General features: G+C 42.5%; 1 protein-coding gene across 2 annotated transcripts in view; it reads right to left on the bottom strand.

Annotated features, from left to right (window-relative positions):
- LOC138749853 (ras-related protein Rab-34-like) overlaps positions 1-14,591 on the bottom strand; it is a 39,123-nt gene that overhangs the window by 18,783 nt on the left and 5,749 nt on the right. For both annotated transcript variants that reach the window (XM_069911806.1, XM_069911807.1), the window contains exons 3-5: positions 10,643-10,734; positions 1,000-1,065; positions 329-430 (exon numbers count right to left, since the gene is read on the bottom strand). In XM_069911806.1, the coding sequence (XP_069767907.1) occupies positions 329-430; positions 1,000-1,065; positions 10,643-10,734 (260 nt within the window). The remainder of the gene's footprint in view (positions 1-328; positions 431-999; positions 1,066-10,642; positions 10,735-14,591) is intronic.

Here is a 14,591-nt window from a genome sequence, read left to right as displayed (position 1 = left end):
TGAAGTCAATAAATCCACATGCCTTTTTAAATAGGCTTACCAATTTTACCCTTCACGTTCAAAGATTAGTGGAAGCACAATCCCAGATGTCTCTGCTATAGGACCCAACCAGTACATTATTGTACTATTTTTCCTTCCAAAATGCATCATTTCACATCTATCTATATTAAATGTTGTCTTTCCTGTAAATGTTGTTTCACCAGACTTTATTTAAATGTGCTACAACATCAGTATATGTTATTAAATCCCCGTGATAGACCAGAATAAATACATGTAACAGTATTTATGGCTCAATATCTGTACTTCACAGATTCAGCCGTGTACGTACAATTGCAAACTGAAGGGGACTCCTAGTACTTCAAACCGTTCCATCTCAAAATCCACTCCGATAGTAGCCTTGTAATTCTTGTCAAAGACATCCTTACAGAAACTGAAGGGAAAATGGAGAAAATAGCAGAGAAATGAAACAGACATCACCCCACACTTGATCAGGACAGGCAAAAGCAGCAGGGTACAGAGAGAGTGAAGCTGTTGCGGTTTAGTTACGAGTCCAGCAACTCAGAAAAATTAGTAACAATCCCAACAAAGCGGCCAGGGAATTAATTAATTGTTACACTGCACAGTTTTTGAGGGGCGGGGTGGGGGGGGGGGGGGCAAAAAAAACATTTGTTTTATCAACACAATTAGATTGCAGATTTTCAATGTCTGCAGTTTTAAAAATTTTCTTCTCTAATATTAATTTGTAGAAGTACAGGATTAGCATAAATAAAAACTTATTCATTAAAGTCCTTTAGGGAAAGAAATCTGTCATCCTTTACTAATCTGAATAAAATGTGACTCCAGACCTACAGCAATTTAACTGCCCTCTGATGAGGTCCAGCAATGCACTCAGTGATGGTGAATCAGTGCAGATCATACCACTGATAATTAGTTCTGCTTCAAGCCTTGACCTTATATTAACAGTTAGGCATAGGTCCATTTTAGCCCATTCATACTCACCGGTTGATTAAACATGTCTTTCCCACTGACAAGTCCCCAACCACAATTATCTTGGAAATCTTCAACCTTGAATAAAAATACATTTATTTTAGAGACATTGTAAAAATTATAGAAAATTGCATGTATAACTTACTTTCACATTCTACCCCAATGCGGCTGTCGGGTGGTCACCTGAAAGTGGAGAACCCAGCCAGGAGGAGCACTTACCTAACCTCCTCCTGTAAGATAATCTCCGGCTCGGTGAATCACCTCTGGCACTTGAAAGTAGCAGTGGGACTAAGGCCACAGTCTACAGGAGCCAATTTTCACATGATATAAATGTACTGTGTGTTCAAATAGAATAGTGTCCACTTCTATTTGAACCCACATAATCTCTTCCTACAATCTTAGGTACTTTTCCCATAGATGCATTGCCCGCTCCCTATTTCCATAAAAAGCTGCCCATGTAGGTGAAAAATGCTGAATTCCAAATTCCACAGCACTGATCTGCTCCTAAGGATAGTGGTTTGGAAATTTGATTCATACTGATGCAAGAAATTGTGCTCTTCGAGGCATAAGGTAGAAGGTTTTACTCTACATGCTGCGCTTGATCCTTCAGTATTATGGTTGCTACTGAATGGGTTGCCAAAAACAAGGAAATCAAAATTAATAACTAATATCTGAATTACTAATACCATTGAACTGGCTCAAAGGAAATTACACAAATAATGTTTTCTGTTGAAATATGGAATACAAATATTTCCGAACTCTACTTCTCAGTCTCTGAGTCTATTTCCTCAACCAGGATTCTCCACCACCCCTTCTGAGGATCCCTTCACCTCCTTTCTCCTCTTGACTACCTCATTCTGGATTTCTGCCTATTCCAATCTAATCTTGGAACGCACTGCCCTCCATTTTCTCCACACCAATCCCGATCTCACCATCAAACCCAAAGACAAAGGTGGCGCTGTTGTACTCTGGCACAGTGTCCTCTATCTTTCCGGCCATACAACAGCTCTCAGACACTTACGACTTGACCAGGGCCCCACCAAAACACATCAGGCCACTGACTCCTTCACCATCCTTATCAGTTCTGGTCATCTCCGGGATTCCACCACCACACACACAACTGCCGCTCCCCTCTCTGCTGTGAGTCCCTCATCCTTTCCCACCAATTTCTTCCCTGTTACCTACCCTAGTGGCCTACATTTACAACTTCTCACTCACTTCTTCCAAGTGAAGAAACACTTCACCTGTGAATCTGGACACTGCATCTGCTGTTCCCAATGTGGCCTCCTCTACATCGGGGAGACTGGACACATATTGAGAGTTCAGTTTGTTGAGCACCTTTGCTCTGTCTGCTGCAACAACAAGGACCTCCCAATGACCAACCACTAGCCTGTGTTCCTTCCCCCCCCCGCCCACCACTTTATTCAGGTGTCCGCCTGATCTTCCGCATTTCTGAAGAGGGCTCAGACCTGAAACGCTGACTGCCTTTTGCGTTCTAATGGATGCTGCGTGAGCTGGGTTTTGGAAGCACATCTGTGCAATGCACTAGACCGTGACATCAGATTTCTAGTTTACCTCCAGCAGGAATTTTCCTGTTACTCTACATTCCAAACGTACCGGTGGGAGGGGGAGGGGGTGGTATAGGTTAATTGTATGTCAACTGGGCGGCACAGACTTGTGTGCCAAAATGGCCTGTTACCGTGGTGCGTGTCTAAATTGTTTTTTCATGTACTACCAGCAGGTAATTGAGGAAACACAAGGTCCTTCTCCTGTTCCACCCCACTATAAGCCTTGTATTATCATTTCCAGTGGAATCCATGAAAAAAAATTCAAAAATTCATGTGAACTCACCAGAACTTAATGACCCAAACCCCGATAGGAAGACCTTGTATGTCAGCAGGGCCTCCTGTGTGGTTCAGGCCTAAACACCCCCCCCCCCACTTTTTTCTTATTTAAAAGGCTGCATCACACTTTCTCCTTTCTTCTGAAATGATGGTCACCCATCTTTATTGAGCTCAGCGTACTCACAACCTCTTCTCGCTACCTTCAGGCACAAGGTACTGAAGGCTGAAGTCTGGCTCCACTAAATTCAATAACAGTTTTTATTTCCAAAACCTATCCCCATATTATCCAAACCCTAACCATCAATGACTCCAGGACAACCAAAAGATCTGTCTGCACCTTTGAAACATCACTTTTTTTTGCACTCTCTAAATGCAACTGTGAATATTTATTTAGTTATCCTTTTATTTTGTTTGGAATTTAGACATACAGCACGTTAACAGGACACTTTGGCCCATGAGCCTGTGGTGCCCAATTACACCCAATTGACCTACAACCCTCAGTATGTTTTGAACTGTGGGAGAAAACTGGAGCACCCAGAGGAAACCCACGCAGACACAGGGAGAACATACAAACTCCTTACAGATGGTTGTTATGATCATGGCACAGTGACAGTATTGCGCTAACAGCTACATTTACCGTGCAACCCTTTTTATCTCTTTTTGAGTCTCATTGTATATTGTGGTAACTTCACCTCTGCTAATATTTTTTGAGTATCTTACATACATGTGTGGCTGCATTAAGAATTTAAGTGCATTAGTACATTTTACAGGTATCCCCCAAAGGATTGGTCGTTTCTTGGAATGGACATATGTTGAAATTGTGTACGTTTGTTAAAAAAAATTAAGTTTTTAAAATACTTTGTTGTATTTGACAAACTATAACAGGGATACAGGGCATGTAAGAGCCAAAATGTGCGTACTTACCTTGTTAGTCGGCGTCCCGGGGTCAGTCGGCTGGGCACAGCCATCTTGATTCTTGTGCACATGTGCGAGTCTTCGGTTGGTTAATGCGCAGTGGGTTCGCGTACTGGAGTTCGGTTTGCGCCCTAATGATATTGAATTTGCGCCCTTAACTATTGCACATGTGCCAACCAAATTCCAATACACAAATCGCATAGGTGCCAACCAAAGACTCGCATATGTGCACAGGAATCAAGATGGCTGAGCCCAGCCTACTGACCCCTGGACACCAACTAATAAGGTAAGGATGTACATTTTGGCTCTTGCATGCCCTCTATCCCTGATATAGCTTGTCAAATACAACATTAACCACATGAATTTTCAATTTTTATTTATTTTTTTAACAAATTTTCGGTCGTTATGTGCGGATGGACGTAAGTCACACAGGTCACAAGTCGGAAGTACCTGTACTTATGTATATGACAATAAACTCTCATACTCATCCTCAATACTTCTTCTCAACCTCTCTCATCCAAGCAACTACCTTTTAAATTATCGATGCAGTTTCTGTGATATTTTCTATGGAATCAGGAGAAAATGCATCTATTGTTGAAGGATAAAATTGAAGGACCCAACAGGGTTCTGACAAGGATTCAAAAGATTAACTTTTCTGTTCCCTTTTCATAAACAAGTTAATTTTTATCTTTCAGTTTTATATGCCTCTTGCATTTGTCTTTACTTTTCTGAAGTTTATTTTAGATTATCACAAAATATTTCTCCCATCTCTTCTCTAAGTTTCCCTCTGGTGATTGAGACCTGTTGTGACTTATGAGCACACACACACACACACGTGCAGCCATCCCATGGATTTAACCTGGAGAAGCAGGGAGCTCGAAACCAAAGATGCATTCATAGTGCCTCGTTACGACGCTGTTGTATAATCTTGAGTAGGTTCGTGCTCAAGTGTAACTGCTTCTCTGCAGCCAGTAGCTTTTCCCTAGTGAAGGGTGGAGGCAAGGTGAGATGCTTAGACTCCCACAAGATGGATCAAGGAAATTGCATGCTTGGAACCACCGACTCACCAGCAGAAGGAGACCATGATCTACTGACATTGCGCAACACCATGACAGCGGCTGAAGGTCCTTGTTAGTAGGTTTGCTGGCACCTGTCAATCACCCCAACACAGAACTGGAGTGTAAGTACGTCATCCTTGACCCCAAAGGGAAGATCTGAGCTGAATGTACAGTGCAGCCTCCACAGAAATGCCACCCACACCGTAAAGGTAATTGGAAGCGAAGAATGAAGTGTGCCATGTGGTCTTATCTTGAAAATAGTTGTAACAGACACTGCTGCTCAACTTGAGTACACTGCTCTCAACAAAGGATGAACTGTTGCTTAGTCTGTGTGCACCAGTTTCAAAGAAAGCCAGACACGACACACTCCTGGCCTCAGGCTATGGATACTTTGAGTGCATGGGTGTCCCTTCCCCTCCAAGTTTCACAAAACTCGACTGGAAAGTTTTCCAGAAGTGACGGATAATCCAAATCCCAAATCATTATTTGTTGAGAGCCAATAATGCCAGGGTTAAAATTCCATGGGAAGGTAGTAAATTCTCACCATCAGATTCATCTCGCTCCTGCTGAGACACACACTGGAGGATTATAAAACCCTGAGGCAGTGAAGTCATAAAAGATTCTCCTCACAGTCTCCACCCAGCTTGTCTGTACTGAATAGTGTCTGGACCTCCAACAATGCCACATTCCTCTCCAGTGAGCTCACTGAGATGGAAGGTGCAGGCCACCCCGAACGGTAACAAATTGACACACAGTGGTCTGGTTAAAGCAGCTTCAGTCACTTGTAAGTGAATATTTTCAGTCCAGATTGGGGGGGAGGGGGTCAGTCAGATTGGGCAGAGTAACAGGTAGAGCTTGGGGGTGGGGAAGGGAATGCGGTGGGTGGGAATTCAGTCAGGAGTGGGGGGTGTGGAATAGTCATATTTCAGTTGGGAGATGTGTAGAGTAGTCAGGCATCGATGAGAAGGAGCAGAGTACAGTCACATCTCAGGTGCAATGCAGCCAGATCTCTGTCAGATGGAGTGAAATACAGCAAGATCTCAGCCAGATGGGGTGTAGAACAGCCAGAACTAAGTCGTATGAAAATAAACAACCTGATGGCATTAAAACCAACTTCTCCGGTTTCTGTTAGCCCACTCCCTGTTCTCCCACTCTTCCCATTCCCTCTGTCTTTCCTCCAGCTCTCCACCCCCTTCCTCCCACCCCCTCATTATTTACTGGTGTGCCCTCCCTCAAAAATAAAATGTTTTACTCTCAGTTATATGTAATACAACCAGATCTCGGTCAGATGGGGTGTAATACAGCGAGGTTTCAGTTGGATAGTATATAACCCAGCCAGATTTCGGGGCGGCATGGTTGACATAGCAGTTAGCGCAACGCCTTCACAGCGCCAGCAATCGGGACCAGGATTTGAATCCCGCGCTGTCTGTAAGGAGTTTGTACGTTCTCCCTATGTCCGCGTGGGTTTTTCCCAGGGGCTCCGGTTTCCTCCTGTTGTTCCGTACCGTGGCTGCAGGTTAAATTGGGCAGCCTGGACTCGTGGGCCGAAATGGCCCATTACTGTGCTGTATGTCTAAATTTAAAAATTTAATTTAGATTTCAATCGGATGATCTAGATTTCAGTCAGAGTGAAATACAGCAAGATCTCAGTCAGGGAATGTGGAATACAGCAAGATTTCAATTGGAAGGAATGGAGGGAGGTACAGTACAACCTGATTCCAGTCAGAGGGAGGCAGCCAGATAGCAATCAGACATGTGGAGCACAGCCAGATTTCAGACAGATTCTCAACGGAGGTGTAGAGTGTGGCCAGATTTCAGTTGGATGAGAGCATGGAGTACATCCAGATTTCAGTCATAATAATTTTCTGAATATACAAAACTCCTTTCAGGGGAAAAGTCATTTCAGTGGTTTGTAGATGTATTTCCATCCCTCAATTCTAGCCTTGGTAGAGGACTTTTCTAGCATGCATTAACATTAAGGATAGCTGCCACCCTATTATCTCAGCCACAGGCTAAATCTGACTTCAAAATCCTTGGTAATGATAACTGGGACTAATTAAGGTAAAAAATTCATGTCAGTAGGAATGGGTAATAGGGAAATCTAGGCTCCATGCTTGGAATTGTTTAATGACACACCATTAGGAAACTGGCAAGATTATATTTTGCAAAGTTAGCCACTGATGTAAAGATTCATGGGCCTATATTTACCTGGCTTGTTCTTAGTGCCCTTGTTGAACAATACTATGACATTTGCAGTCCTCGGGTTATCTGTGCATCAACTGTGGCCAGTAAAAATGTTAAAATACCTATCAGAGCCCTTGTGATCTACCAATGCTGTTCCTGCTAGCAATCTGGTGATGCTGGAAAGATGAGGTGCCCTTCATCCTAAGTGAAGGCCTTCTGCCATGAGTTGACAAGTTCACTTCAGAAAGAGATCTGGTCTGTAAATAAAAACACCCCATGAGGCTATTTAATTGTTTAATAGTCTGCCTATTTGTGTCTTCAATCCTACACAATAGCAATTGCACGTGAAAAGCTTGGGAAGGCATTCAAACAACTAGGGCAGGAAATAAATGTCATCTATCCCAGCCATTCTCAACCCTTTTATTGGCTATGGCCCCCTTTTGGCCTCTGCTCAACGTTTAAGGGCCCCCTTCCCTGTGAAGCAATGAAGTTTTGGTTTCTTCCGCACTTCTCTCCGACCAACTGCACAAAAAAAAATGATGCTACGTGAGGTGAAAAGAAAACAAGGCTTTTATTTAAATGTGCTTTGGCCCCCAGGGGGGGGTCGTCGTAGCCCGTTGAGAATGGCTGATCTAGCAATGATGCCTGCAAAGGGTATACAATAAACTTTGCTTGGTTTTTACATCTCTTTTGTCACATTTTGATTTCACTTGGGTCCCTGATTAGAATGGCATGAAATTAAAGGTGTTAAATGTATGTGTAAGGGATTTGGACAGAGACAAGCCAGTAAGTAATTATATCTATCATATTGCCACATAAAAGCTCAGCACAAGTTTCACTGACGCGGTGCATAAATAAATGCTTGACTTTTGAATCAATTCACATCCCCTAATGGGAAAAAACATCAATGGCAACAGGCCAGATCATGAAAACAATGAACTTTCAGTTTTCAATCAGATTCAGTAATGCTCAAATATGTGAAAAATAAAGTATTCTGCTGGAACCATGAATTATTAACAAAAAAGCAGGGAAATCCTTAAGTGTTCAGGCTACTTTAGAACTGCAACACCAATGTCCTTCTTTAAATAAAGGTCTAGGTTTTGTGGATGCAATGATGTGTTAATAACAGTCACTATGTAACCCGACTGGAGCTTCAGAATTGTTAAACAAGTGTGTAGCACTGTGGAAACTCCAAAGTTTCTGCCAATTACCTTGCTCTTGTTCACAGAGTGTGTTGTTTGCAACTATTGCCCGCACAATCAAGCGAAACTTCCGATTTGTACAAACTAACCTTGCTGTAACAGCTCTTAAAAATGTTGCATTTTGTTTGATTAGGTATGAAATCGTGCTTAGATGGAGGTATGCTGAGCCATAATTACTGCTCAGTTAACTCTCTTGCCTGACCAAAACCAGGTTTCATGCAAGTTTTGTCGTTCAGTCGGATAATCGGATCAAAATAATGAACATGTTTATTTCTTCAAATTTTAATTTATACGTCCTTGATCATAATGTAATGCATTCTTTATTTTATGCTCTTTAAAATACTAGCCAGTAATTCCACTTTTTCCTTCTTGGTCTGTGCTCCGAGAGAATTTTTCAACACATTTAGCTGCAAAGACATTGGTGGTGTTAGCTGCATGTATACTAGAGATGCCTTTGAACCAGCACTAGCCAGGTTTGTGAGATGACGAGGTCCTTCAAAGCACATTCCCTCACTTCCAAACCCCTCTCCACTCTGTGTTCGCACACATATTCCAACCTACTCTTTCCTTGCAACGCTCTCTCCAGCTCTTTTATCTCTTGCAGACAGTTCACTCCTCCACTTAATCTGTGCCTCCTCAACCACTTTGATCCAAACCTTCAGAAATTCACTCCCTTAGCTTTTTCAATTTTAAAAAAAATTAGACATACAGCTCTGTAACAGGCCATTTCGGCCCTACAACTCCTTGCCGCCCATTTTACACCCCATTAACCTAAACCTTGAGTGGGGGGAGAAACCGGAGCCCCCCGGAGAAAATCCATGCAGAGGACCACACTGTACTTATCCTGTTTCCTTCTTTCACTATCTTACTCATTTCTTTTTAACTCCCCCTTCCCCCCATTCCAAACTCCTGACCAGTTCTGACTGCTTTCCTCCCCCTGCTTGTTCCATTAACCATTCATTTCTCTGAAAAGTATCTCATTGTACCCATCTCTGCAAATGATTCAAGTTTCTCCAGCATGGTTCAAATGATTGGCAGAACTTCAATGGAACCTTCTGAAAAAAAAGTTAGGAAGCAAGCTTTAAGTATGTGCATTGTCCTACAAAGAGAAATCAGTGAGTCAGGGCCTAAAACTTCTGACCTTTGTTATTTTAACTACATGGACATTAACGTTAGTAAGAAGACCCAGACTAGATTGCTGCAATCCCTTAAAAGAAGTTAATAATTAGATTTTTAAAAGTTGATCAAAATCAGAAAATATTAAAGCTTTGAATTACTGTCTATACTTGTGTAATGTTCGAGTTTTTTGGACCAATTTTTTGAGTCAAATGGGGGGGGGGGGTTGACTGACACAGCTCATACTTTTGACCATGGTAAGTTCAAGGCTTCGGGTGCTCGGATGGCCGGGATTGGGTGGTAAGTCTTCGTTCGAGGCATCAGGAGCTTGGATGGACGGCCAGCTGCGGCATTGGGAGCTCGGATGGGTGGGTGGCCAGAGCCAAAAATAAGGGGAGTGGGTTGATTTTTACATGGGTCCGCTCCATCCTCAACATTCATTGGAGTGACTTCATCCCTAACATCGAAGTACTCGAGATGGCAGAGGCCGACAGCATCGAATCCACGCTGCTGAAGATCCAACTGCGCTGGGTAGGTCACGTCTCCAGAATGGAGGACCATTGCCTTCCCAAGATCGTGTTATATGGCAAGCTCTCCACTGGCCACCGTGACAGAGGTGCACCAAAGAAGAGGTACAAGGACTGCCTGAAGAAATCTTTTGGTGCCTGCCCCATTGACCACCGCCAGTGGGCTGATCTCGCCTCCAACCGTGCATCTTGGCGCCTCACAGTTCGGCAGGCAGCAACCTCCTTTGAAGAAGACCGCAGAGCCCACCTCACTGACAAAAGACAAAGGAGGAAAAACCCAACTCCCAACCCCAACCCACCAATTTTCCCCTGAAACCGCTGCAACCGTGTCTGCCTGTCCCGCATCGGACTTGTCAGCCACAAACGAGCCTGCAGCTGACGTGGACATTTACCCCCTCCATAAATCTGCGAAGCCAAGCCAAAGAGACATGTAAAATGTGATTTTGGGACCAAAAAAAAGGGGAGGATGGACTTTTACACCAGATCGACTATTTCACAAGTATATACCGTACACTAAGTTTATATATCAGAATTAAGAAACTTATATATTACAGAATTAAACTAACCCTAATGCTAATGAGTGCTTTGTGATCAACTCACCTCAACAGCCGTCCCTTCAATCTTAAAACAGACCTTTTTACTCAGGCAAATGCCACTGAAGGCTGCTGGATGCTAAAATATTCACAGATAAGAAGTTGCTCACCACCAGATCTGTTCTCACCAAATTCAGTGATATGATTATTACTTCTATTGTTTGTAAGCCATTTCCTTTCATGTGGGGAACTTGAAAGTTCTGAAAAGTAACTTACCCAACGGTTCCTGTCCGATCATCGTGGCAGGCACGTTTCACTTTGGGGTTGAATATATCTTTTGTGTGGAGGGCAGCTTCTTTTGTAAAACACTGTATGTAAAAGCAAAGTATCAAAGTACAGTAAAGCGGTGCTTTTATATAAAAAGAAACTGAAGACGGCCTTCAATTAAACTGGACAGAATCAATTCAGCGATAGGGAGTAACAGATCAATGCACCCAGTCTGAACATGCTACAAAGGCGGATGGTGGCTCTTTTCTTGATCAATATCTAGTGGCACCATCAGGTGGATGGAGTTAGGCTGAGCAGATTCTCTCCTCAGTTGAACGAGAGCAGACTACCTGAACTCATACACAAATGGCTGCTACATGAACAAGCCTCTTATAATGGAAGCAACCTTTTCATGGACTCAATCACACACACACACACACACACACACACACACACACACACACACACACACACACACACACACACACACACACACACACACACACACACACACACACCCCTCTCAGCACCACTTCTTGCACTAATCACATATATCTTAAGGTACAAAATCTATTGACTACTGTCCTGAATATATTCAGTCACCTAGCTTTCATAGCCCTCTTGGGTGGAGAAAATTCACTACAAACTCAGGTGAGAACATACCTCTCCTTGCAATCCTGAGTGGCCAACCATTTATTTTGAAAGAGTAATCTTTGGATCTAAACTCCTCAGTCAGATGAAGCCTCTCTCCTGCATCAACCCTGTCAAGCCCAGTATGAATCATCTATGTTTCAATGCAATCACTTCTCATGCTTAGTCACAGAGTCTTATTCATCCTGAGCTGGACCTGTTTGTTTGCATTTGGCCCATACCCTCTAAACCTTTGCTATTTATCCATGTGTAAGGGTTAACATGTATTTCTTGCAAGTAAATTATTTTTCGTGGCTTTCAAGAAGATTGCTTACATGTTCCTTCAGTGTCTCCATAGTAACAGTCTTTGAGCCAAGGTTACAGCTGGATTTTCAGCCATTTTAGAGATTAGCAGTAGTTCATTTTTTTTGTTCTACAAAGGGTAAGGAACTTAGATGTTCCAAAACTTTTATTGACCACTTAATCATCGTTTAACAATGTTTAGTACCATCTAACAAAGTTTTAATGGCTTATAACAATATATAACAACTGATAATAACGTTAACAATGTTTAATAAACCGTAGAACACTCAATTTCAACTTTAGTATGGATTTGTTTGAACAATTCATGGACAACAACAATATTCTAATTCTTCCAAGCAAATATAAAGGAAAATGTATTTGTCTAAATGTCTTTTAAATGCACTACCAGCCTCTACAACTTCCTCTAGCAGTTTTTTCTAAAAACTCACCACACTCGGTGTGAAAAAGTTGTTCTTCCAGTATCTTTTAAATCTTTCCCCTCTCATCTTAACAAAAGCCAACCCATCTTAAATCCTCTTAAAGTAAGAAGAGCATAGATTTTCATGCTTAACATGAATCATTCATTGCTTTCTGTCTATCCTTCATTCAAAAGGTGTTCAAAAATCTCATTGGTCCATCAAACAGATTCAAGATTTTTTATTGTCATATCATAGAACGTGTAATATTACACAAAATTTGCTTTAGTAATGCAGACAAATTCACCATCAGCAGAAATTGTCAGGTGCCTCTTACAGTCAGAGAAAGAGAAGCAAATGAATGTCCCTTCAGAGTCATCGAATGCCCGTGGATTCATCTCCAGTGCTCCCGCAATCTCCGTAGCCACAGAGTCAGTCCAGACCTAACCATCAGCAACCCAAGCTCCAGACCAAACCTCTGACACTGTTTGGAAACATTCAGCGCCCTTGGCACCCTTTCTCATCCTTGTTCCGACAAACTGGTACCCACTTCAGCCAGTCTCAAGTGAGTCTCCAGCATTCCACAGTCTGGTGTGAATCTTTTGACCCCAGTCGTCAGCAGCCTGGGTTCCTTGCTTTGACGCCTGTGTGCTCTTCAGCCAGAGCCCTTCAGTAGTCCGACAACGTGGTCACCGTCCCATAGGTCGTCTCCTCTGCTTCTCCTGCTCCCTGTTTTCTGGTGCCCTGCATCAGCCCTCTGTTTCCCTGGAGTCTGCAACCCTTCATGGCTGCTGCTGTTCACAAGCGCCCCATCTTGGGCACAGATCCCGAGTATCAAAATTTAAAGCCTGTACAGAGACGATGGCAGTCGGAACGGGCGGCTGGACCCCACAGGAGCGCTGTGCCTCTGCACCAGTGGCAGCGCTGCTGTTATAATAGCTCCTGAAACACCATCCATATTGTATATGCAAAAAAAATCTCAATTAATTTTATAAATGCAGTTCACAATTATATTAAGGGTTGATGAAAGACGAGACCAGGGGTGCAGTGCTGCCAAAGCTCACTGGAGCATCACTCCAGCACCTCAGGGGGCTGCTCCAGGCACCTCATGGGGCAGCTCTGGCACCTCCTTATCGCCGTTTTTCGTGAGCTCCAGCACCTAAAAAATTAGCACTGCACCCCTGCAAGACACCCATTTGAAACTCATGGTTAGCAGTATTATAGATGATGTAATTTCTAGATTTGTACATTCATATCCTATTCTGAATGCAGTCCTTAGAAAATGAGATGATAATCTATTATACTAAATTCTGTTAAAGGTTTGATCTTATGAAAACAAAAAAAAAATAGTGAAAACACTCAGGAGGTTGGGAAGCATCAGTGAAAGAGAAACAAATTTAAAATGTCAAGGACATCGATGCTACCCGACCTGCTGAATATTACCAGCATTGTTTATTTTTATTTCAGATGTCTGACATCTGCAGCTTTTTCATTTTAAATTATTGTTGAATTTACCGCATCTTCTCTTTTGGGAAAGCCATCCAAGAGTCTGACCCAGAACATTAACTCTGCTTCTCCTTTCTCGCTGAATGTTTCCAATGTTTTCCACATATTTCAGATTTCCAGCATCTGCTTATTTTTAAAGTTTAGTTGCAGTTTTGTCTGTGGATGGTCGATTGGCAAACCATGCAAAGATAAACAGTCGTGGCTGCAACAAGACTAAGCCAACAGTTGGAAAGGAGTCTTCTGGAAAGTGGAAAAAGCTTTTCTTTTGAGTGATTAGTCTCAACAAGAACCAAAGTGGTCCTTTGAGCATTCCAATCTGTTCTAAGTGAGAATGCAAGCCGAGGTTATTTTGCAAATGCAATTTCTGGTGACTGAAGTGAATTTACTGTGGGTGATCATTAAAACCAATTCATGCTCGGAAGTATGAAACTCCTTGTTGGGTGCAGTTAACATTTTACCACACCCACAGCTAAATCTTTGGACTTTTAACATTTGCTTGATCACTCTTAACATTGCCGTTTTCTGTGTAGGAAAGCAGGAGGAACTTTGAAATTATTGTGGACAAACGAGGTTACATAAGTGCTTGACACATTCATCCAAAACTCCTTTTCAGCTGTTTTGGTCACAATAGAATGTTAGAAATGGAAGCAGTAGGAGGTCATTCAGCCTCTCAAGATACTTCTGCTACTCAATAAGACCTTGGGTGATTTCATATTCCTGAACCATCGCCATATCCCTCAATAACATAAGAAATAGGAGCCAGATGAGGCCATCTTGAACATCCAGCCTGCTGTTCCACCACTCAGTAAGATCACAGCTGATCTGCCCATGGACTCAACTCCACACCCCGCTATTCCAATGAAGTGTATTCAAAACTCTACCTATCATTTAGAGAGGCAGCCATCTGCTGCTTCATTGGGCAGAGAATTCCACAGATTCACTGCTCTCCAGGAGAAGCAGTTGTCCTCCTTATTTTTGTCATAAGTCTGCTTTCCTGAATCTTGAGGCTATGTCCCCTAGTTCAAGTCTTACCTATAATTATACACACACATACATTTTTTATTTATTTAAAGATGCAGCATGGTACAGGCCCTTCCAACCCA

This window comes from Narcine bancroftii, chromosome 14, assembly GCF_036971445.1.
Source record: "Narcine bancroftii isolate sNarBan1 chromosome 14, sNarBan1.hap1, whole genome shotgun sequence".
NCBI lineage: Eukaryota > Metazoa > Chordata > Chondrichthyes > Torpediniformes > Narcinidae > Narcine > Narcine bancroftii.
This window is presented reverse-complemented; position numbering and strand designations above follow the sequence as displayed.